This window comes from Naegleria gruberi (genome assembly GCF_000004985.1).
Source record: "Naegleria gruberi genomic scaffold NAEGRscaffold_30, whole genome shotgun sequence".
In the NCBI taxonomy this organism is placed as follows: Eukaryota; Heterolobosea; class Eutetramitea; order Acrasida; family Naegleriidae; genus Naegleria; species Naegleria gruberi.
In genome coordinates this window covers 231,200-257,887 of record NW_003163297.1, presented here as the reverse complement: position 1 = coordinate 257,887, position 26,688 = coordinate 231,200, and the positions used below count along the sequence as shown (strand labels likewise).

Below are 26,688 nucleotides of genomic sequence, written 5' to 3'. Positions count from 1 at the left end.
TTTATTGTTAATTCAACCTATTTTGTGAATGGTTCAATAGTGAATCCAAGTTATGAATCAAATACGAAACAAGACGAATTTGTTTATCGGGCAGATAATTGTACACGAAGATTGTATGGAACTGAATTATATTTCCAAATCAATTTGAACAATTTATTTGGAGTAACTAATTTGGAAAAGGAATCAGGTTGTAAATTTGTTGATTTGGATTCTTCCAAATTGAGAGTTAATGCATTCGTTGGCAAATATAGAAAGCAAATGAAGTTTCCATTAGATTCGTCTTACCAAGAAGGACCTGAATTCGTTCAAGTTTCGTCAGAATTTAGTTTATCTGATAAACTAATTGACAATAGATTGACTTTACAAAAAGTTGCAACTGTTGCACATTACATTCTAGGTCTATTAACGACAATTATCTTATTTTTAGTTTTACTCATTCTTACTCCATTCACTATTTATTTCCATAATACGAAACCTAGGTCAACCAGACATTTCGTTCCATATATAGTAGTAGCTCACATTTTAGCAAATGAAGCAAAGGATTTATATTATTATTTCAACGGGGAAGATTACATTTTAATGATTCTGTATCTACCAGTGATAATTTGTGGAATAGTTTTCATTCTATTTTTTACAAATTCACTTTTTTTTTTCTATAATAGGAAGGTGTATAATCAGGTCTATTGTGATATTAAGAGAAAATCGATACGAGATATGAAAGTGATGGATGAGAGTTTGGTGAAAAGGTTTAGTAGGATGGATTTTTCAAATATTGGAAACCTTTCGAATTCTCAAATAGTTTCTCCTACCTCGAGTCCTTCCACAATTACTTCCACAATTACTTCCACAAATAATGATCACACCAAAACATCCCTGAAGTGGTCCAAGTCGACAAAACTTAGAATCTTCGTCAAGATTTCAATATTGTTGACAACTCTCGCAGCTTTGGGAGTTTTATCACCACTTTTACTTGTTGCAGATCTATCTGTTTTTATTACAGTAGCCCAGGTGTTAGCCGTTATTTCAATAGTATTCGCTACAGTGTTTGCCTTAATCACTCTCCTTATTGACATGTATTTCAATAGAAAAATGCTTATTCGAAAGAATGGACTAATTCAATACTTTTTTAAAAATGATCCGTTATACTTTCGATTTGAGATGGTTATTCAAATTGTGTTTGCTTTTCTGTATATTATAATGATGATACTGAGAGGTTTTGCTCAAATAGAAACTGGTAGAATTGAACATTTGATAGACGAAAGGGCTTCACCTTTCTTTTTCATTTCTCCATTTTTTAATTTACCAATTGAGTGCGTGGCTTTGCTTTTGGAAATCTTTGGTGTTGGTGGAGGATTTGTAACAGTAATGACTTTGCGAGAGAGTTTCAAGTTGAAAAGGCAAAAGAAGGAAGAGTTTCATGCTGGAACAAATATTCGAATGAGATGTAATATACGAATGGATTCACCAATCTTTGAGTTGTTTGGGAAGGAGTTTACTCAGGTGTATATTGATGAAAATGGATTTGAATTGTTGAGACAATTTTCAAAGCACGAGTTTTCTATTGAGAATGTTGCATTTATTGGAGATGTTGAGAAGGTGTATTCTTCTTTATACGAATGTAAGCATAATGACGAGGAAAAGACACCAATTCTGAGAGAATATGTCAGGGAGGAAGATTTGGGGAGAGTGAGGGAGATACTGTGTTGTGAATTGTTCGAAACCTATATAACTGAAGGAGCTCCTCTTTGTGTGAATGTTTCTAATGGTTCAAAACAGATTTTTTCCAAGTGGATTCAAAAAACAAAAGAAGAATGGACTGTTCAACTATTCCAAAATCCAGATTTTATCAAGGAGTTTGATTTTGTTATTGCAGACGTCATTAGAAATGTGAATGATACCTTTGGCAGATTAAAGTTGACTTCTTCTTACAAGGAATGGAATGAATCGATCCAAATCGATCAACAGGTGAGCACTCCAACATCTATCATGCCTTCAATCGCAAGTGATACACCATTGGATCCGTCAATTGTCAATATTTGATTTTATTCAACATTTTTATTGTCATAATCTTGTGGATTTGTTGTCAATAAGAATGCTACGAACAGAAGAAGAACCAACCACTTTGTTGGAATGCAACTTTTTTGAGATTGTGAAACAAAAGTACTGTTTCTAATTGGTATGCTTGTGAAAGAATGATTCGATGTTGGTGTTACTATTGTACTATTACTAGTCGATGGAATGAGAGATCCATTATTTGGTAGACTATTATTTCCAATCACTGTACTATTATATAAATTTGTCGAATTATTGTTTAAGGTTGAATTACTGATTGCAGATGTAGTATTACTATCAGTGCTTGGTAATGTTCTATTATTGAAAGTTGTATTGGTTTCTGGGCTTGAATTGAAATCGACAACCTTAATTTTATGATTCGAGTAATCAGAAATGTACATTCTTCCTCTAGAATCAAAGGTGACATGATAGGGTGATTTCAATTTAGATTCAAGTGGATCTAATCCATCCAAACTGTCACCTCTTATTCCATTGCCAACAATAGTAATCATTGTCCCATTATTGAGTATCTTTCTAATTCGACTATTAGAAGTATCAACCATATAAATTTCATTATGAAACATTGTAACCGTTTGAGGATAATTAAGTGTGGAGCTTGTTGCTGGTAAACCGTCTCCATTATACCCACTACTGCCTGTTCCTGCAATTGTTTTGATAGTGCCATTAACAAACAGACGACGAATTTGATGATTGGCTCTATCAGCAATTAGAATGTCACCATTTGGCATGGTACAAACTCCAGAAGGTTGATTCAAGGAGGAATTAGTGGCTAGAATATCATCACCTCCCTTTCCAGAAACACCTGTTCCTGCAATAGTAATTAAAGTCCCATTACTTAATAACTTTCTAATTCTGTGATTATATCTGTCAGCAATTAATAGAGATCCATCCAAGTCAAAACCGATGCCGTTTGGAATTGTGAGTTTTGTTTGCAATGCAGGACCATCAGCTGTACTTCCAGTGGTGGACCCAACCACTGTTATCACTGTTCCATTGCTTAATAATTTACGAATTCGATGGCTATTGGCCTCTGAGAACCAAATTGTTCCATTCGAATCAATAGAGATAGATGTAGGATTGTACAATTGCACGTCCAAAGCCAACCTATCACCATTAAAGCCTCTCTTTCCAGTACCAATAAAAGTTGACACAATTCCGTTTGGATCAACTTTTCTAATTCTCTGATTATCTCTCTCAACAATGTACAAGCTTTGATCTGGGTTTACAATTAAAGAGGATGGGCTATTTAGTAATGTGTCCTTTGCTTGTAATCCGTCTCCATTGAATCGGTCGAATCCATTTCCTGCAATTGTTTGAATCGTTCCATTCAAAAGAACTTTTCTAATTCTATAATTGAAAGTATCCACTATCAACAACTCTGAATTTCTGCTAATCTTCACATCCGAAGGAATACCCAAGGTGGCATTGACGGCTAGAATATTATCTTCAAAAGGACCTGTAGCCCCAGTTCCTACAACAGTAGAAATTAATCCATCACTAGAAACCTTTCTTATTAAATTACCAGTCACAATGTAAAATTCTCCATTCTTACCTACAGTCACCATGACTGGAGTATCAAGTTGAGAAGACAAGGCATCAATAGTATTTGCAAAATATCCCTTAGTTCCGTTTCCAGCAACTGTTATCACTGCTCCATTGGATGCTAATATTTTTCGAATTATAGAATTACCCTTATCTGCAAAATAGATGTTTCCATCAGAGTCCATGTCTACAGAATATGGTTCCTTAAGTGCAGAATCTAAACCAGATAAACCTTCTCCGTTATAACCTTGTTTTCCATTTCCTGCAATCGTTATTATCGTTCCATTATTTAGCACCTTTCGAATTCTGTGAATGGAAGAATCAGCAATTAAAACTTCTCCCAATTTTGTAACATAAATCCCAGTGGGATAAATATTTGTTTCATTTGCAAGGACATTGTCAGCATATCCATATGATTTAATTGAACCAGCCACTGTTCTCACATAGCCATTCCTATCAACCTTCCTAACTAAATAATTGGAAAGATCGGAAAAGTATAGCTCTCCATCATACATCATTAAACTTCCTGGATAATTCAAATCTGTCTCTAAAGCCAATTTTCCATCTCCATTATATCCTTGAAAACCTGTTCCTGCAAATCTTACCATTGTCCCATTATTGAATACTCTCCATATCACCCCCATGTAAGACTCTGAAATATAGTATTCACCGTTCGCATCTTCATGAGTGATACTCGAGGGAAGATTAAGAGAAGTTTGAGTGGCTAATACTTTATCCAATCCTCTCATACTACCAACAAGGGTACGAACAACACCAGCCCCCAACACGAACCCTCCTTGATTAGAATAGTATTCAAAATGATGAAGAATTAATAATAATAATATCGTGATGATGAAAATACTCTTTGAAAAGTCGAGTTCTTTCATTTTTTTTCCTAAGAAATCTCATATCTTGGATGAACTTAATGATATATTTGAATTAAGGCGGAAAAGAGGATTAGGAAATGCATAAATTCAGCATTGATAGATATCACTAGAATACAATTTTAAATTTGCTTCCCCAATCAAGTCTTGAATAAATACTTGCGATGGTTCATACTTGATTTCTGCGATTATCGTAGCTTTTTGATATCAATAAACATCAATTCCTTGGATAGAAATGCTGCTTTGGAATTTATAAATTATTATGTCTCTATTAGATTACCTGCTAGATTTCAAAAATTAACAAATTCAAATGATGTTGTGGAGAGAATTGAAGTTGTAACTGTGTTAACAATAGTTTCATTAATACTCTTCTTGTGTTGATCTGTTTGATGATTTTATTGGTGTAAATAATAAATAAGATAATAGTTAACTATTACAAGATGTTTCTAGTTGTAATAATTAATCATTTAGATAACGTTTAATTCCCTGTTAACAAATCAATTATGGATTCTAAACTTGCAGAAATTTGTATAAATTCAGGTCTTTCATTAGGATTGGTGTGCCAACATAATTTCATCAATTCTATATACTCCCTCAAACAATTTGAAATTAGTTCAGTTCCAAATCTTTGAATTTCCTTATTGGTAAAATTTTCTTGTATGAATTCATTTGGGCAATCCATTTATACTATTACATTGAGGTCAATTGAGATATCTCTTAAGGATAGATCCCATTAATTTTACAGAGATAACTAAAATGATTCAAAAAAAAATGTCACTTCTCAACACATCTCAGTTGAACATTACTTCACCATGTCATCCTCTATTATTTCAATTAGGAGCCCTTAATTACGAGCCAACCATCACCCCAAACACAACCATCTGTCCCGATTCAATATTTACTCCAATCATTTCATCAATTTTGACATTTCTCTGTCTTGTCATGATTCTATTTAGTATTCCAATGATAATTATCAAAAGAAAGAGTGGACACATTGCAAATGGAGTGTTCACATCTGAAAGTTCGTTTGAAAATGGTATTATTTCGAATAAAATTTCCCACATGATTACCCCAAACGAATAAACATCTAATTTTGTTGTTTGACCTTTGTGATAACTTGATAATAATTCCTATCATAAAATATCATTCCTAAATTTAAAATTTCAAAATAGTATTAACTTACAGGGGCCTTTTTCTTATTAGAAAATTTCAAATAATGAAACTAAACTTACAATATACAACAAAGTTCCAACGTTTGTAGTCATGGTTGCAGTGTTATTCGAGACTATTTTACTCAATCCAAAATCTCCAACCTTTGCATTCATATTTTTGGTAAGCAAAATATTTCCTGGTTTTAAATCTCTAAATGGAAATTAATCATAAAAATTGTTTCCAATCAACTCACCTGTGAATAATCTTGTTAGGATTGATGGAGTGAAGATAGACCATTCCTTTGGCAACATCGAATAGAATATTCAACTTGGTTTCGAATAGTAATTTTTCTCTTCCAATTCTAGAATTATAAAGAGCTTTATCTAAACTTCCATTTTCCAAATATTCAACCTATTATAAATTCGTTTTAAACTTTAATCGAAAAATCAGAAAACTTACCACCATATACTTGCTATTGAGTGTCAGAGAGACTCCAAAACAACTGACAATTGAAGGATGTCTCAATGAGCTCATTAAAATGGCTTCTCTTTCAAATTCCTCACTATCCTCTTCTGAAGTCTTCAGTTGTTTTATGGCTACATCAGTCCTTTGCCATTTTCCTTTATAAACTATTCCATTTGTTCCTTCTCCTATTTTTGAAATTATGTTAATATCCGAAATTGGTATTGTGTATTGGTAAGATGATTGATTGCTTTTTGAAGATTCTATCAATGGAACATGTAATTCAGATAACACATCAGAATTTGAATTGTTAAATATGAAATTATTATCTGTAAACTTTTTCTGAATTTCCATTTCTGCTCTTTCTTGTTTCCTCAATTTCTTCAATTTTCTAATAATGTAAACTGATCCAATAATCAAACTAATCGAAATAATAATCAAGGATATTGTTCCAAGTATGGCTGATGGAATTATAATTTCAAGTGGAATTATTTCACATTTAAAAGTTCCAGAATTTCTTGACATTGAATATCCTAATGGACATTCTACAATGTTCAAATGAATTATTCTTTCCATACCGAGAATGTTGAGTCTTAAAAATGTTGAGGAATTAAAAAAATGTTTGGAATTCTTGAGTAAAATTTGAGTATTACTCAATAGAATGCTTTCGTTTCCATTTGCAAAATTTTGACTTTGCATAACGAATGATTGAGATTCTTCTAATGATATCAACAAGTCACCATCTCTCAATTTTGAAGTTTTCTGGTAATACATGTCATATAAAATGATTCTAAAGTTCATGTATTCACCAGGAAACACATTAATTGTTTGATTCGTAACAGTTTGATACTTTCCATTCTTATCTTCCAATTCTACAATCAATCCGACCAAACCAGAGGCCAAAGTATTACCATAAAATCCTGCTCTATTCACTCCTTTAATTAACTTCATTGAATAGTTATCATTGCTGAACAAACAACCACCTGCAATATTTGCAACATTTCCATCACATAAACTGTTAATCAGATGTAGTGCATTTCCTTTGTAGAGTTGAGAGTAAACTAAAAAAATAGCACCTCCATAATCTGCTTCATTATTTGTAAAATTTGAGTTTTTAAGTTCTAGAGTTTTAGTGTTCAATCCATAGATGGCTCCTCCCTTAATTGCCATATTATGTGAAAAGCTTGACGTTTCAATATATACATCACTTCTATAGAGATTCAATACTGAACCGGTTGAACCACCATAATTTCTCATAAATTCACAATTAGTGATGTAAAATAATAATAACTGATATGGTTCCTGATTAATTAGAGCATTTGCAACCCTATTATCAAAAAACTTTGAATCACTAATTGAAAGATCTGTATCTTGAACTGCTCTCACCCTAATGAATTCTTTTTGTAAATTATTGTAAAAATTACAATTAGTGAATTCCACTTGATAACATCCTTGTATATCAAAAACGCTGCCTGCAAATTTGTTTTCTGTGAAATTACTGGTTGAAACCTTAATATTGCGAATATTGAATAGTGTAAAGATAGTGACACTACTATCCTCATCTGTTAAATGATCGAGTTCTCTTGACTTGATTCTTGTCATTTCCAATACGTCAATATTTTCAAACATGGCATTGCTTCCAATAATTTCACAATCAGTTATTGAAACGTATGCTCCAAGATTCAATCGGATAGTATAGATGATACTAACTTTTTCCAACTTCCAAATAGAATTTCTAATAGAGAATGTGTTAAAATTAGAAATTTCTGAGTCACTCATAATCAGAATTGAATTTTCCACATTAAAATCATTAAATTGAGTACCTGCTTTACAATTAATATCGATATTCGAATTCTTAATTCGAATGTTTTCACTATTTTTGAGGATTATGTTAATCGTTGAACTATCACATGAAAATTCTTTCGTATTGAAATACATTTCACCTGTAGAGTTTACAATCGAAACTATATCAAATTCTCGATTTGTTAAATCCATCTCTATGTGTCCATTTTCCAAATAGAGTTCATTAATAGAACTAGAATCTTCATCAATGAAAACACACCGACGTGGTGGTATAGAGAATTGGTTGTTCACATCCCATGAGACTAAACTCAACTTGAAATTTGTTGTAAATTGTGAAAAATTAATGACATGATCACAAGTAGTAATTTCCCCCCGAATTCTAACCAAAACTTCCAAATTATCGAGCTTGTTAGTTTCGTTTAATAAATTCCTAGTGGCTTGAATAATTTGTGTAAAATTAGAGCAAGGAAATGTTGATTCCAAGCAATTAGAATTTATAAAATTACTATTCGAATCTAGAAAGAGTGTTAATTGTTGTTGTTTTGATGTCAGAGATGCAAAGCTGTTCTCATATTGAATCGTCAACACCAACAACACAACACAAACAATACAGACAATGGAACCTTTCATTTTTTTAACTAGTCCTTTCTTATCAATATGGAAATTTTGCGAATGTAACAGATAACAATCCATTTCTAATAGAACCTTTACAATAAATATGAATATCAAACTCCTACGGAAATTTCTCATCTGTTGAAAATGTGATTGTTGTATTGGATCCAATACTTTGGAATCAAATCATCTTTTACGAAAATATACCAGGCAATCCCCAATTTCTAAATTCTTCACAATGACATTTAAAAAAGAGCCACCACAAAACTCAAAAAGTTGGTTTAGCTGTTCATGTTCAATCCCAATCCCTCCTTCTTTGAAGGGAGATGAAAGTAAGGATAAAAGTTCCTCTTTACTGAGATCATAGTAATCGTCTCTATTCATTTTTTTTTACCTCAACTATGAGAATCTGAATAGATTCGTTATTGTCGTAATAAAAGATTTTTTTTTACCTCAAACACCTGCCCTGCGGACGCAAAACTAATCTTAAATTCGAGCAGAACAGACTCAAAAATTAAGGTTTGTTGAGTGAGAGCAAGACGTGTACATTCTCATCTTTAATTACTCAATTCTGGAGGTACAACTCTATCACAACAACGATTCCGAATCCTTGGACTTTCAAAAGACTGTAAAATAATAGTTCCTTTTTATAATTCTAATTTATTTAGATGGTTGTCATGTCTAGGTGTCCAAATCCAAGAGTTTTTATCATGGACAAGATAACATGATGAACCCAATAAAAACTCCAACAATTAATTGGACACTCAAACATGACAGCCATCGAGTGTGCTTGTTCTTTTTTTCTTAAATACCAGTGAATGGAATTGAGAGCCTTCTCTCAAAGCTTCACGATCTCATTGTGTCACAATACAACTCTTTTTTGGTCTCAACCTAAACTTCCTTTTTGAGCACTTTTTTAACACAACACTGGAAATACTCACCCACCCTCACAGCGTTATTTCAAATATTCAATCTAGATTAAGATAAAATTCAGAACATATTCTTTAACAAAAGGTTGACCACAAGTTTACAATTTATTTAGATTTGAACAGTTTCTTCAATATGATAGAATCCATCACTTGAGCCAGGTCCTTTCATTCTACAGAGTAACACTTCTGTTATCATTTCATTATCACCAAAGACTGTATCTTTTTGGTGTCTGTATACATATTCAGGGAATGATTTTGGAGTATTATTCTTCTTGACCTTACTTGTCTTGGCTAAGGTACAGTGAATTTCATTATTGATTTTATCAACTGTTAATCCATTTTCCTTCAATTTATCATTGATATATTGAGAAACATCAAGGAATGTTTGTCTTCCATTTTCATGACTGAATTCTGGTCCAGTAAAGACAACTCTTCCCTTCTTAAATGCCTTATCCTCAAATGTGTGAACTCCTGACAATTTGAATGAGAATTTTCCACCCTCCAAATTATTCTTTACAATATTCTTCAATTCATCTTGACATTTTTGGAATACTGTAATACAATCCTTCAAATCATCTTGAGTATCCAATGTCAAAACAAACAAGGTAAAGTGCATTCTTTCCTTCTCTATTAAATAATCTCTCAAATCATAATCTTCCGAGTGTGAGTCATGTTCGGAGAGGACTGATTGTTGCCACTCGACTAAATCCTTGATAGTTTGTGGAGAGTTAATTCTCACTGCAAAGAAGTGGGTTGGTCTTGGTGTATTATTTGAAAAGCCTCCTCCCTTGTTGTTATATCCACCTCTACCACCTCCTCTTCCTCTATTGGAAGAATTATTGCTGGATTGACTGTAGGACATGTTTGATGATGATGCAATTAGACTAGCTAGTGTTGTGATTTTATTTTTTTGATGTAGAGAAAGAAAATCAAGTTTCTTATCTGTTATTTTAATACTATTCAAAATGGGAAACCTATTATTGATTACAAGGTTCACCTTTGATAATTTCATCATTTTCTTTTTTTCGAAGGTTCAATTTTCAATTTTAATTTTCAATTTAATTCCACGAGTTGGACTGATTTCCAATTATTACAAAATATTAATCTTGTTATTTACAATTTATTTACATTACTTCTTTGGTGGAGCACTTCCTTTGGATGTTTCTCTAATATTGGCTTTGAATTGAACAAGTTGATTAGCAAAAAGTGTTTCTTCACAACTCTTCTTTGGTTTGAAACTGGTGGTACTTCTAATGGCTGTATCTTGATTGTGGAACCACCCTACTTGTTGAGAACTGGTTTGTGGCTTTGGGAATCTATCGGTAGGTATTTTAGAGAGGTTTTTCCTTGTCTCTAAAAAGTTTTGATCCTCTCTTTGGGTTCTCATCATTTCTTCCTCCTTCTCTGGTGTGATTTTAGTGTCGATCAGATTGTCAACTGGTTCTCCAACTGTTTGTTCAAACTTTTCAATTTGCTCTGGTGTAAGACTATTAAAGATACTCTCCAATAGAGCTTGATCTTTATCTAAGAATTTCTTTCCTCGCTTATTTGGTTTATCTGTAACAACTCCGACTATTATATTTGTAAGTAAATATTGTTCATCTCTGGTTATTATTAAATTAAATTAATACAACACATACATTTACTAGGATGTGTCGAATAGTCCTCCTTTAATTTGTGATGTTGTAATTCCTTACGGAATGTTTCTCTATAAATCGAATTGAGGGAGACAGCGTCATACTTATCAGCCCAACTTTTTCCATCACTTCCAAAGGTTCCTTTCTTTGAGGCCATTCTCTGATGTTGTTGTTTTTTTTAAAATTGAATTTTTTAAACATTGAAAAACAGAAACAACTGTAAATTTAATTTTGGCGGGATGATGAATGATCAAGTGAAAGATTCGTTCTTGCTTTCTTTTTCCATCTAAAAAAATGCCAAGATTCAATGAGGAACAAATGGGTTCTTTCATCCAGGCCTTTTCAAATTTTGATGAACATGCCGATGGTTCAGTGGATGTTAGAAAAATTGGTGAATTATTAAATCTTGTAAATTTAAAACCTTCGGAAGAGGAAATTCAACATTATATGCACAAGATTGGAGAAAATAACAAGGATTTGATTCAAAAAACAAGAATTGATCAAACCATCGAGGAAATTGAAGAATTGGAACAAGAATCGGAAAAGATTATTAGAATGGGATTTGTAGATTTTTTGAAAGTTTTGGAAGATTTTAAAGAAAGACACCCAGAGCAATTTCAACAATAATTTAATACTTACCAAATAAATTAATTTATTTTAATTTGATGGTTAATATTAGATCAAGTTTGGAATTAGGATTTAAATTGGATGGATTTAATGTTTAGTAGTTTTAGTAGTTTTGGTAATTTTAGGCCTGGCAATATCTTCATACCAACATTCTTTCATATTGGCAGCCTTTCTCGAATCATGATTAAAAGGAGAAGGAAGTGGTCCATAATTAGTTAGAACTATTTGTTGGAATAATTCAGTTTGAAAATCGTCAAATGATAACTTGGAAAGATTGTCTTCTTCTTGTTGTGAGGTCATCAGGGCATGTGTAATTCGAGCCATCTTATCAAACCACTTGACTCCAATTCTAACATGATCCTCCTCTTCGTGACAAATTGTCTTTACAATGGCACAGGATTTCATATCGCCACAACCAATCATTTTAGAAATTAGTCTTTCCCCAGAATCTAAACCTCTTCCTTCGAGAACCATATTTCCAATCACAACTCTTTCTAGAAGAGAATATTGAGTATCCCTTGCCATACTCCAAATTGCCTTATGACTTGTGACAGCTCCATAATAACTCGATAATTCCACCAATCTTTGAGAGAGGTCAGAAAAGTGTCTGGCCTCATCTTTGGCAACCTTAATAAAATCATTAATAAAATCAAACAAATCCAAACAAGTGTTATCTGTAATATCCCATTCAGATTTATATCGAATAGGATGCAGCAGAGCCATCACTATGGTATTCCAGCATAGATCAATGGCATTCAATTCAATGTGTGCCATATTATGAAGTAAAAACACTGGTAAGCTAACACCAGCTTGTTTGTAAGTTGTTGGAATTCGTTTCATATCGTCGAGAAGGATTGGTAATTCTGGTCTTCCAGGAATGTAATCTGTACCAGAATAGGATTTGAAATATTCATTTTGCATTTCCTTAATTTTAGTTTTAAATTCTTCCTCTTTTATAAATTTATCCATATTTTGGTGAGTATTAGTGCTACTACTCGTTAGTTTATTACTGAGGGTTGGAAGAAATTCCACAAGTTGAGTGAGTTGTACTTTTTCTTGTGCATTTGATGAAGATAGAATTTTCATTCCCAAATTCAAAATATTCATTAAATTTTGACTCTCTTTTCCATCAAAAACAAAATGAATTCCTGAACTTTGTTCCTTTATCTGTGTACTCTGTTTGGCATACTCGAATGAAAAGTAAATATCCAAATCTTGAGCAAATTGAAATTTTTCCAATGATTTTATTCCCAGCACTGTAGAATAATTATTGACTTGTCTAGTTGATATGTAATTAAATGGTCCTTTGCAAAGATGATAATGGTTATTATTCAACCTCCGAAGTGATTGGGAAACTCCATGGCATGGAATTCTTCCTAACAGTTGTTTTTGCATTTTTTTAATTAAAATTTGAAATTATTAATATTATTTTACTATTTACAATGTTATCTTCTCTCTGAAGAGAATGTTTCTTCTCCAACCCTTTCAATTAGAGAGTACAAGATCTTTACAGGTTCAAGTATATAGGATTTCTAGATGGGAAAAATAACTACTGATTGGATGATGAAGATGCAGTTGTAGAACCTGGTGATATAGTACCCTTTCTCTTCTTTTCCATTTCTTTTCTTCTCTTCAAAACAACTGGAACGACAATATCCTCGAACATTTCATTGATATTTTCCATTGTTTTTGAACTAACCTCCACATAGGCAACTGCCTTCATATCCTTCTTGACTTGGAGAGCTTGTTCTCTAATTTTCAATAATTGTGGAGCTTCATTTATCTTGGTCACATTTCCAAACATGTGATAGATGGAATTATTTCTCCTTCTTGTATCGGTAGAAATTGGTTTTTCCAATATTTGACCTGTTGCTGATTCGGTTATTTCCACAGTTGTTGTTTTTAATTTATCCAATTTGGTACCAACCAAAATGATTGGTGGCAAGTTGTCTGTAATGTTGTGACCTTCCTTGCTGGTTTCATCAGTGTTGGTACTAGAAGTCACACCTCCAAAACCAAAGTATGAATATATAGCTCCAAAAAGTGATAAGACACCTCCTCCTTGGTGTTTGTGAGTTTGGAAATAATTGACCACTTCATCATACCACTTGGAATGAAGATTTTCCAATGACTGAGGATTATCCAATGAAAAACAAAACAAAAATACATCAGCAGAAGCATAATCAGATAGATCAGAACGTAATCGATCATATTCTATTATTCGAAAGTGAATGAAATTATTCGAAAGGTTTAAACAATAAAAAATATTGGAATAAGTTCAATGAAATTCAATAAAAACAAACCTTCTTGACCCGATGTATCACACAATTGTAGAGAAATATAAGTTGGTGTTAGCAAGGTATGATCTTCCTCTGTTTCTAAAACTTGATTTTCTTCTCCTCCTCCAGTTGAAATGTTTGAATTATTCAAAGCATGTGATGATACAATGGTCAACTTTTTTTCCGAAGTGGATGAGGCTGACTGATTCAAAGCTGGTGAATTACTCTGTTCATTACTACTACTACCACCACTATTATTATTACTATTATTATTATTATTAGTATTATTAATATTATTGTTGGTTGTATGTTGTTGTTGTTGTTGATGGTTGGCGCCAACCGATGACGACGAGTTCAAACTGTTCACGCTCGATGTATCGTTGTGATGGTGGTGAGTGTGCGGTTTTTCTTCTGGGAGGAAGACTTGTACGGTCTTGCAATAATTGTCCATTACGGTGGGAACGTAATCTTCTGGAAAGATACCTTCACAAGTGTAGGAAATGAGGAGATTGGACTTGCCAACAGCACCATCACCGAGAACGACACATTTGATTACTTCCATTTTTTTTAATGTTTTTGAAAGGTATTTAAAGAAAGGTGACTGATTTGTTTGCTCTTTTGAAGAATTTTGTAAATAATTCCATATTGATTGAAAAAGAGTGAAGTAAGAAACTTAATGGACAAGAAAAACGTTTGGAATAAAATTGGGAACTAGTTTATTAAAATCAATTTGTGAAGAACTTGAGTAATCACATTGCTCAATCCAATGAGCAACGTGAGAGGGCTAATGAATTGGAAAGAGCAAGAAAATGCACTCGTAGAGAACAAGGGTTGTGTGGATGCGGCCAACCTGTTTCGAAGACAAATAGGGACAAGTGCAAAGAATGTTCCAAAAAGAATACAATCCCAATGAGTGACAAGATGAAGAAGATGATTCCAGATATTAGTATACTCTCATCCCAAGCCTTGACAGTACAGCCGACACATGTGCTGTTCATCTTTACTGAACTATGAAACGTACTATCCATTGAAATTTCAAAGCCTTGAAAAATTTCAATCAAGTGAAATTCAAAAATACAATGAATGTATTGATAATCAGATTCATTAACGTGAAAATTTTTGTTGAAAAGAGTTTCTTCTTCAAATTGGTCATAAATAGAAGGTTTGTTTGTGTGAAATGTGAACAAATCGTACATCCTTATCAAAATGAATGTGTTGTCACTCAAAAATGGAGATTGTGAAAGAACTTGATGGTGATAACAATACAATAACAACATGCATTTTTAAAATTAGCCAAACTCCTGATTGTTTACTCAATTACGACTGAAAACATGTTTTTCAAGGCATTGGTAAATTTACAACATTATGAAAATCTGATGTTTTTCAAGGCAAAAATTCAAGCGAAAAATCATGTACCAAGATTAGAACAGCTAGTTCTCAATCATTTCTTGAATTAAAGATTGGAAAATTAGCGAAATGGTGGAGAAAATAGCAAAAGATTAAAAAGGAAATCAAGTGTTATCATCAACCACGTTATCAATTCAACCAAAGTCTACCAGAAAGGCTTCATCATCATCAACTAGTCAATCATCATGTATTATTATTAGCAACTCTGGTCAATCTTCAAATAATTCCAACAAGCCTTCATCAAGTAATGATAGTAAGAAGAGAAGGGATTCTACCATTGAATCAACTCCACCAACCAAGAAGAGAAATCAACCCAACAATTCAATCTTGGAAGAATTCCTTCCCATATTGGATAATGTTAAACTCAACAAGTGTCCTCCAAGACCTTCATCCAATATTTCTCATGAATATGGTTCGAAATTGGCAAGGGCTTATCTTGCATATGTCCAAGAATTGTATGATCATTTCCCAGATAAATTCAAGAATAATGAAAAGAGAATAGAAACTTGGTAGAAATTCAAAAATGCTATTCATGATGGAACTTTTCAATACTCTAATGGCTTTAGAGATTTTGTTAAGAAGTTAAGTAATCACATTGCTCAATCCAATGAGCAACGTGAGAGAGCTAACGAGTTGGAAAGAGCACGAAAATGCACTCGTAGAGACCAAGGGTTGTGTGGATGCGGCCAACTTGTTTCGAAGACAAATAGGGACAAGTGCAAGGAATGTTCCAAAAAGACTATACTTCAAATGAGTGACAGGATTAACAAGATTAGAGCTGAAGGTGTCAACTGCCATTTTTGTTTTGGTTCTGTTAAATTGAAGGATGATGAAACATGTCCCAGATGTGCTGTTTACATTTCCAGAAAAAAGCAAGCTGCCATTCATACTTTTTTAAGAGAAGTGTTGGAGAGGGATGATTTGTCAATCAAGTGCAATAGATGTCGTATTGAAATGGAACATTTACATGAGGTTAATGCATTCACTCTTCATCATGTCATGTATAAAGATGATGACTTTACAAAGACATTTAAGAGTACAACAAAATTCATTCCCGAATTCAGAAAGCTTGGAGCTGATTGGTTCAAGAAGAATGAAAAGTTGGAAGTATTGTGCAGACCTTGTCATGGTTTGGAACATGCAAGGAATGTTGAAGGTGGTTCTAATTGGCAATATTGTCATGAAAAGATGATCACTCTGATGGGAGGAAAATGTCAGGAATGTGGCTTGTCTTTTGAATCTAATTCAGAATTGGGAAAGATATTCCATGTGCATCACAAGAATAGGGATGGTGTGAAGAAGAGAGCTCAAGCAACAGAAGATATCGATGAGGAAGAGAGGGAAATAGCCAATAATGTTAATGAGTACAAGTTAATTCTTGGAATGACCGAAGAGGAACAAGTAGAAAAATTGAAGGAATTTGAATTGCTTTGCGATGGGTGCCATTATTTTGAGCACATGGAAAAGCATGCAAGATCGGAAGTTATTGATTTAGGAATGAAGGAGAGAATGGTGAACTTGTTGAGTTTTCAAAGAGTATTGTCTATGGAAAAATAATAAATTGTGATGATGATTTGGGACAAAGTAGTTGTAAAATTGTGGTAGAGTTTTCCCTCTGGTACTGCCATTTTTTTGATTTGTTGGATTTGAAAAAATTAAGGCTACGCAACTCGAGTGACTTGTCCACGTACTACTAGTTTTCCAATTAACCTGGTTGAACAATAAAATTACTTCATTTCCAGGATATTAGTGATATTTCCAATCATAAAAAATGATATTATTGAAGATGTCAACTCGTAGTTTGCAACATTGTTATTGTGTTGGGTGATGATGTTGTTGCAGATCCTCTAATAGTGGCTGAAGAACCACTCTGCAAAGACGACACATTCACAATTGTGTGATGTGCAGTTGATGTTTTGTGCATTTTTTGTAATGTATGCATTGTGGTAGTTTCTCATTTTTAACCTGAAATTCAAGCGAAAAATCATGTACCCACTTTAGAACAGCTCATTCTCAATCATTTCTTGAATTAAAGATTGGAAAATTGAACCACATGTAGATAAACTTGTAAATGTGAGAATTTGAAAAAATAAAGTAAAAATATCAAAAAACAAAGCGAGGAATAGCAAAAGATTAAAATTCAAATTTGGCCGCAATGGGGTTTGAACCCACGACCTTCTCCTTACGAGAGAGAAGCTCTACCACTGAGCTATACGGCCGTTGTCATGAAAAGTAAAAATAATAAATTAATTTTTATATTAGAATCAGGAGTACCTTTATGAGTATTATAGGCTATCGTTTCATTAGGCTTAATTCTAAATGGGTTCTTCAAATTGCTTCTGTTGAACAATTTGGATCATCCCATGGTTGACAATCACCTTATTGCTGTTTCTTAGTTCCAAATCAAGCTAGAATATACAAAATACTTAAACATTTACGTAAAATATTTCAATATCCGTATCCCAAATTACAAAAATCAAGACTGATGCGTTTGGCATATTTTTTTATCTTGGGAAAGGGTTGATGAAAAGGATTATTATTTCCAAATAATTTGATCAAGTCCAAAGATATTGTAAAGGCATCAAAAAAAAATGGTCACAACAATGAATCAGGTGCTCCCTTCGGAAATTATTGGTCATATTTTTGAATATCTACCGTGGACATACTTCTCATCTCTTTTCAAAGAGGATCCTTGTCTGATAGCAACATGTTGTGGTCATCAAACTATTCAACAAAAACTCATGTTCAATTATATTGCCAGTTTACAAATTGATGACAATAATCAATCCCGATATTTCAATACCAAGAGGTCAAACATTGCAAGTCACAGGCGGAAGTACTTTAATAGAGGAAAGGAATTTGTGGATCCAATTACAAAGGTTGTGCACACTCCGAATCAAACCTTGATGATTTTCTATCCAAGAAAGAGTTTGGTTGTATTATTCGAAATTATTGGACCTTATTTGAAGAGGAGAATTTATGATATTTCATCTGGTGGTGATAATTATGCAATAATGGAACATGATGCAAAAATCAGAAAGAGATTTCTTTCACATTTTGGAAAAATAGTACAATCTTTGAAATTATATCAATGTAGAAGTGGAGCAGTTGTGAGGAGGTGATTTTTAAGGATGAAACAGGAAAGGTTAAAAAACAATGTATTTTCAGTGATATGGTTGGATTTACAGCTCGGAGTTCAACATTACCAAGTGAACTGGTCCAAATTTTGAATTCAAATATTGAATTTAATTGTTCAAGGATTTAACAAGTTGACTGAAATTCACTTGGTTGACAAGATAAAGACCATTGGAGATGCTTATTTCTGTGTGAGTGGTTTACATTCAAGCAAGTCATCCAGGAAGAATTCAAATTTCCAGATCTACCTACAGAGTTTATGATTTATTTGAGTTTGAAGAGAGAATGGTTGAAGTGAAAGGAAAAGGACTTTCTCAACCCTATTTATTGAAGGAGAAACATCACGAAAGTCCACTAGCTAAAGAAAACTTAAACTCTAATCGCCTTAATGTTATGAGCTCTGTTGAAAGCTTTACCCAACAACCTGTCCAACAATAAATTGAAAGTCAAGTTGATGACGATTTCACAACGTTCGGCTGAGCGAAATGTGATTTTTTCTAACAAAAAAATGGCCAAGACAGGTAGGTGGAAATTTTTTCAGTTTTTAAAAAATCTTTCTTTTGAAACTCTAAACTCTTGCCGTCATTTGATGATGAAAATGTGATGATTTAATCATCTTTGTTGAATGAATAATTATTTATAATAATAGGAATTGAACTTACAAACGAAGCTTTATCTGCCTTCTTACGTGCTAAATCAGCCTCTGATTCTGTTCTTTCATCATCTTCATCAAGTGTTGCCTTTACCGAACAGGATAAAATCAGATGGATTAAAGTACGTATTCTCTTGGATCATGAACCTCCAATCATGGATCTTGTTGAAACCCATCCACTCTCTGATATTTCCTCTGATTATAATGCCATGTCTGAAAGTGTTGCAAAGAAACCTTTGGCTCCTTGTTACTTCTTCTTCCGTTTAGATACAACAGTTTCAGATCAAAATCAAAATTATGAATGGTTGTTGATTTGGTATGTTCCAGAGAGAGCAAAGGTTCGTGAAAAGATGTTGTACTCTTCATCTATGGCTGGATTAAAGGCACAAATTGGTTTTTCCAACTCACTTTATGGTGCTAATATTTGGGCTGGAGATTATCACACAGTTTGTGTTGATGATTTGAAATATCAAAACTTTTCCTTTGTTCACAAATCACAACGTCACATTCATGACATTGAATTATACACTGAACAAGAAAGACAAAAATTGATGGAAGAAAAGGAAGCTTTTGACCAAATTGAAAAGGATGCCGAGTCAAAGTCTCCAACCACTCAACCTACATCATCATCATCTTCTGATAGCGGTAGTAGCGGTGGAGCTTCACGTGGTGTTTCTTTCCCATTTGAAGAATCTGCCAAGAGAGCTCTTTCTAATTTAGAAAAGGGTACATCATTGATGGTTGTTTTGAAGATTGACACTGAAAAGGAAATTATTGTTCTTTCAAACGAACGTACTGGAAACAATGCTATTAGTGTTGAAGAATTGAAGGAAAATATTTCTGATTCTGAACCACGTTACATTTTCTTCCACTTCCAATATGAACATGAAGAAAATCAAGGAAATTCAGGAAAGACTGTTTTCATCTATAGTTGCCCAACTAAATCCAAGGTCAAACAAAGAATGTTAGCCAGTGCCAGTAAGGGTCACGTAGTTCAAACTGCTACCTCATCTGGTGTTTTGAAGCTTGAAGCTAGTTTGGAAATTTCAGATGTTGAAGATTTGACTCACGAATTCCTCGTCAAGTATATTCACCCTCCAAAGTCTGACTCTTCTTTGAAATTCTCCAAGCCAAAGAGAGCTGGACGTGGTACTGCACGTGTTGCCAAGATTGAAGAATAATTTTGTTGTTACAGAGCTATGTAAAATTATTATTTGTATAATAATGTAAAAGATATCTAAGAGTAAAGATTATTTATTAACACGTTAAATAGTTATTTTGGAGAGATTAGTTTGGATTCTGGCACAATATTTTTGAACACCAGTATCTTCTTGGCTCTTAGCCATGATTTCTGTAATGGTCTTTTCAAAGTTAAGCTGTTTCAATACAATACAACACTCTTCATATTGACAAAAGTTGCCAAGAGAAAATAGAGCAATCTTCTTGGCACTCGAATTATCATCGCTTAATGTTTTAACAAGGGCTTCTATGGCTCCATTCTTCAACAAGTCTTTTACAAGCTCGTTTGAATTTCTTACCAGATTACCCAGAGCACCAGCAGCGTTTGCTCTTGTTTTTTCATCTGAATTCTCAGACAGTAAATCAATTAGTGGAGGAATGGAAGGAGTGAGGGTTTTGTACAAGTTATTATTGTGGAAACAAGCATTACCAATAGCAAAGCAGGCAAACTTTCTTGTGTTTGCATCATTATCTCTGCATCTTTGAATCAGATCTGGAATAAGTCCATATTGATTCAAAGCTTCATAGAAGAACGCAGAGTGACGGCACATATTACCTATCAAATTGCAAACCTTCGCTCTGACATCATTCTCCTTATGCTTAAGAAGATCTTTGATGTTTGTGTAGATATTGGCTTGATGAATTTGCTTGTAATAATCCTTGCTGGTTCTAGCAATTTGACTGAGAATGGAAAGTCCATCCATAAGAACTGTTGATGGATTCGAAGTGTTAAGTATTTGTTGTAAAAACTCTGGTTGAAGACCACCAAACTTGATGAATTGTTTGGTGAAAAAAGGTGATGTAATAACCATACTAGCTAGGAAGTTAAGGGATGAGCCAAAGTTTTCCATTGTAGTAAATTCCAAATTTCCAATACAATACTTGACTAATTCTTCCTTGTGTGTTACCTTAATTAGTTCAGCTAACAATTTTTCATTTTCCTTTTCTTGAAGAGTGGCTTGATTATATAACAAGTGAAGAAGGCTCACTGAGGAGTTGATAAAGATGTTTACAAAGGATGAACCACCACTTCTTGAAGCAGGCCAGTGTGAAAATGCAGTCACAATATTCTTTTTCAAACATTGAATAACAGTTCTAACAATACTCATATCACCCACAAGGGTTGGAATGGTGTCAGGATTAGCCGAGGCAATATCATACATTAATTTAATACTTGCCAAGGCAGCATCTGGAGACATTTCAATATCGCTTGATTTCAATCTTTCAGTCAGAGATCTCCAAACACCAGTCTTGGAAAGCAAATTATTGAATGATGAAGCCCAAATGTCAGACACTTGATTAAACAAGTACACAACACCATCCAGTAAACCAATATCAGGGAAACCAAATCCAGAACCTTCCACTCTTTTAATTTCGTGCCATTGATAAACTGAGAACTGAAATAAAATAAGAAAAATATAAAAAAAATATTAACTTACATCCTTAGTCAGAACATCGTTCAATTTCGACATTCCCACAGGCGTCATTAATTCGCTAATAACTCTCTTCTTAGAGTCTGGATTGGAAGAAAGTCTGGCCAAAAGGAGAATTGCAAAGCATTTATATCTTTCATCTAGAGCAGTATTGATGATAGATACACTGGTATTAATGACTGTGTCAATATCTCGACCAAATTGAGGAATTATTTTTGGTGTTTCTTTGAAGATAGTTGCCAGCAAGAGACAAGAGAGCTCAGTTTCGTAAATTACCTTCATATCTGTTGAATCCTTGACTAAGGACATTATTGAAGAAACAAGAGGAGAATCGAGAGCTACTTGTCTAGCAAACTCTGGCAAAAATCTACAAGACTGGAATAGTACCTTCAAAATTCCAATTCTACTGTTGTAATCAGGTGAATTTACAAGATCACTCAGACTGCTCACTATATTTTGCTTGGCTAGAGCCTTAGCAATAGCTGTTCTTATGTTGATATCTTGGTTGCAGTCAATATTTTCTGTAGATGAGGAACTTTCTGATTGGAAGACACAAGGGAATTGGAAAACATCTCCATCAGTTGGGTGCATTAACTCAGCCAATGCCTTTGCACTTGTGGTGGAAAGATGTGTAACAAACTTCTTCTCAGTCTTGATAACTTTGTAATCTAAACATGAGGCCAATGATTCATAAATGAGTGGATCTTTTAGAGAATCAAAAGCTGGTTGTGTTTGAAGTGGGGACGAGCTTACTTTCAGACCCAATTCCTTCAAGCATTTCATTGTATATATTTGAACGGCAAGTGTGGTGTCATATCTGTAATCGATCAGACTTGGTATGACTGAAAAGTAGTCAGTTATAGTGGAATTAAGAACTTCAATTCCGTAAGGAAGAGCAAAATGTAAGGATACTAACGCATCGAGTACTATAGGTTTGGTGTCAAATTTAGCTCCTGCAAATTCCTTCAAAAATACCAATAAGCTACTGACAATTCCAGCATCCACCAAGTTATCAGAATCCTCTTCCTCACACTTTTCCAATGCTTTTGATAATATTTTAAGAGATGTTTGGACAGTCTTTGTTGATTTTGTTTTGTAAGCTGTTTGAGTAACCTTAATAAGATTAGCCAATTTATCCAAATATTCCACATTCTTCATTACTGACTTTGGTCCATTTTCATCCTTTGCAATTGCTGTTTCAATCTCAGACAAAGGTACTGTTGATCAATAGTATTAGTATTCCAAAAAAATCTTAAAAACTTACTATCTCTCTTTGGTTCAACCTTTTTCTTCACTCTTGTTTGGCTAGGAGTCTTGGATGGTTGCTTTGGTTTCTTTGTATTTGAATCTTGCTTTTGATTAAGGGCAACAATTTTCTCGAACATTTCAAGTCTCTTTCTACCAATATTATCCAATAACAGTTTTTCTCTTTGTTCCTTTTCTTCTTTTGTTTCCCTAACGAATGGATGTTCAAGCAATTTTGGCCAGTCCAATCTTTGTTTTGGTGCCTTATTCAATAATCCTCTAAGGAAACTCTTCATTGGAGGACTGATATAAGGTGGATATTTTACAGGATCCTTCACAATGAATTGAATAAGAGAAAAGAAGTTGTTAGTAAAGAATGGAGGTTTACCAACAACCAACTCGTACAGAATAACACCAAGTGACCACAGATCGGCTGTGTGGTTGTATGGTTGTTCTTGGACCAATTCTGGAGCCATATACAAAGGTGTACCCTTGATAGAAGTAAGAACCATGGTATTGCAAGACATGACTCTGGCAAAACCAAAATCACACAATTTAATGGCACCATCTGATCCTATCAAAATATTTTGTGGTTTCATATCTATTGTTGTACAGAGATGATGGGATAAGATATAATCTTCAATTATATTATTACATACCTCTGTGGATAATTCTGTTAGAGTGAAGATAGTGTAAAGCTCTTACGAGTTGTTTAGCAATCTTGCCAACAACATCTTCCGGAAGACGTTCATCATCCTCAAGAATTTCAAATAACTCTCCTTGAGCAAATTCCATCACTACGCAAAATTCCTCTTTAGTTTCAAACGAATCCAATAATAAAATTATATTTTCATGGTTAAGCTTCTTTAAAATGTTAATTTCTTGTCTGAGGTTGTATAACTCCTTCTCGTTTTTTCCCTTCTTTGGGATAAATTTCATAGCGACAATTTGACTTGTATATTTTCTTCTTCCCTTAAAGACTTTTCCAAATGATCCTTCACCAATTAATTCCAAAACATGATAATCATCGATCGAGCTGGAATAAGTCTTTCCGGTGTGGTTGTTTGTTGGAGCCGTCGTTGGCGAAGGCTCTTGCTTTTGCATTTTTTTTTGTAGTTTTTTGGTGGGAAATATTTTAAAGCGTCAAGATATTCCCTCTCTGAGCAAAGGCCATCCAAGGACTCTCGCATACAATGAACCAATTTAACTTATAAAATGATACAACAACAAGAACTTTACATGAAAGTTGAAACTCAATGTCTTGTGAATGCAATTACCAGTTGGAAGACAAACCACACGAAACAAATTTTAATAGAAAAAGAAAATAAATTCAAAAAAAAACAACAAGAAAAAAATGAAACGAACCAACGAAGGTGAAGCCATCGTGCCACAAGAGGAAGTTGAAGAACAACAAACAACAGGTGATGCTAACTTCCCTGGAACACAAACTTACAAGGAAAAGAAAAAGACTGCCGGTAAAGAAAATAATCAATGGACTAGATTCCCTGTTAGAGTCCGAGCCCACTGTAATCCATTGAGTGATGACTTTTTTGATTATCCTAAGAAGCCTAGTGATGTAAATTGGCAGGAAATGTATCCAATGATGAATATTGAAACAGAAAAAGTGGAAATTCTTGATGTGGGTTGTGCATATGGTGGATTAATTACATCAATTGCTCCAGTTCTTCCACAAACCTACATTCTCGGAGTTGAAATTAGAAAGAAGGTTGCAGAATTTACACAACAAAGAATTTTATCTCTCCGTGAAGGAAAAGCACTCAAAGAAACACAACAAGATACACCAAAGTTGGAATCTGGACATGATTTCCATAACGTTTGGGCAATGAGATCCAATGCTATGAAATTCCTTCCAAATTACTTTAAAAAAGGTCAATTGAAAAAGATTTTCTTCATGTTCCCAGATCCACACTTTAAGAAAAAGAACCACAGAAGAAGAATTGTCAGTCCATGTCTCATTCCTGAATATTCATACTTGTTAGAAAAAGGAGGTTTGATTTATACAATTACAGATGTTCAAGAATTAGGTGAATGGATGGCCTCTAGTTTTGAAGACGAAATTGTTCCACAAGGATACTTTGAACGTGTCTCTCAAGAAGAATTGGATAAGGATCCAATCATTCCATTCATTATGAACTCTAGTGAAGATGGTCAAAGAACTAGTGAACAAAAACTGAACAAGCATTTGGCAGTTTTCAGAAAAATCAAATAAATTATTTATTATCTTTCATTATTAATTCATTCTCTTTGAACAATAAAATACAAATTTATTTTACAATGGCAATGCCAAAATAATAATCTGAATCAGCCTGCACTACCTTATTTCCCAGACCTTCGATTTTTCTTGGTTCAGTTTCCTTGTACAAGTATCGATAGTTCTTTGATTCCTCGTGTCCTAATCTTCCATCAGATCCACAACCAAAGCTGACTAGCTCATTATCAACAGTAAGAGAGAAGTTGTGAATTCCACCTGGAATAACTTGCTTTACCTTAATATCAAAGTCAACCTTGACTGGAACTGGTTGATCATCTGTTGTGGTAGTCCCTAATTTGTATTTGTATCCAGATCCAAAAGAGTGAAGTACTCCATCAGCATCCAACACAACACCATGACAATGATGTCCAGAACCTCTAGAACAAGCAACCTGAACTGGATTAATCGGAGAGGAGAAGGTCAAGCGAGTTGGCACGTGTCCTCCAACCTTAATGACCTTTCCAATTCCCAATTGATAACAATTATTACTGCCAAAACCAAAGACCTCTCCAGTAGCAGTAATTGCCAATGTACTATCATAACCCAAATCAATATCTTTAAATGTATCATACTTATTTCCATTGTCATTGATAACCAATTGTTTAAACGAGTCCAAATCAGCATTCTCAGCAAATCCACACTTGTAAAAAGAATTTCTTCCAATCATGAAAACATGTCCCTTCTTTGTAATCACTGCAGAGTATCCATTTCCTGATCGGAGAGAAACAATCTGATCATCATCGTCTTGCAATTCAACAACCTTCTCTGTTGGTTTCATAAAAGTCAGTTGAGGTGATAATTTACCCCACAAAACTACCTTATTCTTACAATCCTTCAATAGAGCCATTCCATGACTATAACCAGCACTAACAATTGAAGCCTTGAGTTGAGGAATCTTGGCAGGACTCTCAAAATGATCCCTCTCATCACCCAATCCCAATCGATGATCAGCACCCTTCCCGAACGAATAAACATTTCCCTCCAAATCCAACATGGCACAAAAACTTCCACCAGCACTCACCTGAACAATCTCAGCAGCAGCCAATAATGGTTTCAATGAGGTCACTGAACTCTTCTTTCCTCCGGCCAATAGTGCTGGTTCATCCGATTGAACACCTTTCACTCCAATCGCACCCCAGAAATATACTTTGGACATTTTTATGCTTTTTTTCTAAGATTGATTTGCTGTGAGGTTACAATACAATTATTTACGATTAATTTGAATTATTTCTATCAATTATTCCATTTCTCAATTTTTGATCATAGGTAATTTGAATTGGCCAAAAGTTTCTATTAAAAGACCGT

General features: G+C 33.8%; 13 protein-coding genes and 1 non-coding gene across 14 annotated transcripts; 5 read left to right on the top strand and 9 right to left on the bottom strand.

Moving 5' to 3' along the window:
• Positions 1-2,042: 2,042 nt before the first annotated feature.
• NAEGRDRAFT_68760 (uncharacterized protein) lies at positions 2,043-4,502 on the bottom strand (the record flags this gene model as incomplete). The annotated part of the gene is made up of 1 exon (XM_002676015.1): positions 2,043-4,502. One exon carries the CDS (start codon positions 4,500-4,502, stop codon positions 2,043-2,045), a length of 2,460 nt encoding a protein of 819 aa, XP_002676061.1.
• An 845-nt stretch (positions 4,503-5,347) lies between these two features.
• On the bottom strand, positions 5,348-8,546 carry NAEGRDRAFT_68759 (uncharacterized protein; the record flags this gene model as incomplete). The annotated part of the gene is made up of 5 exons (XM_002676014.1): positions 5,348-5,629; positions 5,683-5,694; positions 5,732-5,861; positions 5,905-6,062; positions 6,111-8,546. The coding sequence occupies 5 exons, from the start codon at positions 8,544-8,546 to the stop codon at positions 5,348-5,350; spliced, it is 3,018 nt and encodes a 1,005-aa protein (XP_002676060.1).
• Positions 8,547-9,566: 1,020 nt separating this feature from the next.
• Positions 9,567-10,319, bottom strand: NAEGRDRAFT_68758 (uncharacterized protein; the record flags this gene model as incomplete). The annotated part of the gene is made up of 1 exon (XM_002676013.1): positions 9,567-10,319. One exon carries the CDS (start codon positions 10,317-10,319, stop codon positions 9,567-9,569), a length of 753 nt encoding a protein of 250 aa, XP_002676059.1.
• A 267-nt stretch (positions 10,320-10,586) lies between these two features.
• NAEGRDRAFT_68757 (uncharacterized protein) lies at positions 10,587-11,251 on the bottom strand (the record flags this gene model as incomplete). The annotated part of the gene is made up of 2 exons (XM_002676012.1): positions 10,587-11,029; positions 11,098-11,251. The coding sequence occupies 2 exons, from the start codon at positions 11,249-11,251 to the stop codon at positions 10,587-10,589; spliced, it is 597 nt and encodes a 198-aa protein (XP_002676058.1).
• A 137-nt stretch (positions 11,252-11,388) lies between these two features.
• NAEGRDRAFT_68756 (uncharacterized protein) lies at positions 11,389-11,721 on the top strand (the record flags this gene model as incomplete). Its single annotated transcript, XM_002676089.1, has 1 exon — positions 11,389-11,721. The coding sequence occupies one exon, from the start codon at positions 11,389-11,391 to the stop codon at positions 11,719-11,721; it is 333 nt and encodes a 110-aa protein (XP_002676135.1).
• Positions 11,722-11,808: 87 nt separating this feature from the next.
• NAEGRDRAFT_34385 (uncharacterized protein) lies at positions 11,809-12,642 on the bottom strand (the record flags this gene model as incomplete). Its single annotated transcript, XM_002676011.1, has 1 exon — positions 11,809-12,642. One exon carries the CDS (start codon positions 12,640-12,642, stop codon positions 11,809-11,811), a length of 834 nt encoding a protein of 277 aa, XP_002676057.1.
• A 628-nt stretch (positions 12,643-13,270) lies between these two features.
• Positions 13,271-14,562, bottom strand: NAEGRDRAFT_80110 (rho family small GTPase; the record flags this gene model as incomplete). The annotated part of the gene is made up of 2 exons (XM_002676010.1): positions 13,271-13,935; positions 14,025-14,562. 2 exons carry the CDS (start codon positions 14,560-14,562, stop codon positions 13,271-13,273), a joined length of 1,203 nt encoding a protein of 400 aa, XP_002676056.1.
• Positions 14,563-15,079: 517 nt separating this feature from the next.
• On the top strand, positions 15,080-16,964 carry NAEGRDRAFT_68753 (uncharacterized protein; the record flags this gene model as incomplete). The annotated part of the gene is made up of 3 exons (XM_002676088.1): positions 15,080-15,162; positions 15,608-15,851; positions 15,921-16,964. The coding sequence occupies 3 exons, from the start codon at positions 15,080-15,082 to the stop codon at positions 16,962-16,964; spliced, it is 1,371 nt and encodes a 456-aa protein (XP_002676134.1).
• Positions 16,965-17,554: 590 nt separating this feature from the next.
• Positions 17,555-17,626, bottom strand: NAEGRDRAFT_t374. Its single transcript has one exon. It is a non-coding gene; the product is annotated as a tRNA-Thr (tRNA).
• Positions 17,627-17,998: 372 nt separating this feature from the next.
• Positions 17,999-18,529, top strand: NAEGRDRAFT_68752 (uncharacterized protein; the record flags this gene model as incomplete). Its single annotated transcript, XM_002676087.1, has 1 exon — positions 17,999-18,529. One exon carries the CDS (start codon positions 17,999-18,001, stop codon positions 18,527-18,529), a length of 531 nt encoding a protein of 176 aa, XP_002676133.1.
• A 521-nt stretch (positions 18,530-19,050) lies between these two features.
• AM4 (uncharacterized protein) lies at positions 19,051-20,456 on the top strand (the record flags this gene model as incomplete). Its single annotated transcript, XM_002676086.1, has 2 exons — positions 19,051-19,063; positions 19,192-20,456. 2 exons carry the CDS (start codon positions 19,051-19,053, stop codon positions 20,373-20,375), a joined length of 1,197 nt encoding a protein of 398 aa, XP_002676132.1. The 3' UTR covers positions 20,376-20,456.
• A 3-nt stretch (positions 20,457-20,459) lies between these two features.
• Positions 20,460-24,215, bottom strand: NAEGRDRAFT_34462 (uncharacterized protein; the record flags this gene model as incomplete). Its single annotated transcript, XM_002676009.1, has 5 exons — positions 20,460-21,796; positions 21,869-22,460; positions 22,842-23,083; positions 23,131-23,712; positions 23,771-24,215. The coding sequence occupies 5 exons, from the start codon at positions 24,213-24,215 to the stop codon at positions 20,460-20,462; spliced, it is 3,198 nt and encodes a 1,065-aa protein (XP_002676055.1).
• A 406-nt stretch (positions 24,216-24,621) lies between these two features.
• Positions 24,622-25,335, top strand: NAEGRDRAFT_3715 (uncharacterized protein; the record flags this gene model as incomplete). Its single annotated transcript, XM_002676085.1, has 1 exon — positions 24,622-25,335. A coding segment is annotated over one exon (714 nt), but the record flags the coding sequence as incomplete, so codon positions are not given.
• Positions 25,336-25,378: 43 nt separating this feature from the next.
• On the bottom strand, positions 25,379-26,626 carry NAEGRDRAFT_82643 (uncharacterized protein). Its single transcript, XM_002676008.1, has one exon. It carries the CDS (start codon positions 26,537-26,539, stop codon positions 25,397-25,399), a length of 1,143 nt encoding a protein of 380 aa, XP_002676054.1. The 5' UTR covers positions 26,540-26,626; the 3' UTR covers positions 25,379-25,396.
• Between the last annotated feature and the right edge of the window lie 62 nt (positions 26,627-26,688).

Coding starts and splice junctions, on each gene's coding strand:
- NAEGRDRAFT_82643 (XM_002676008.1), bottom strand. CDS start 26,539: ATGTCCAAAGTATATTTCTGGGGTGCGATTGGAGTGAAAGGTGTTCAA.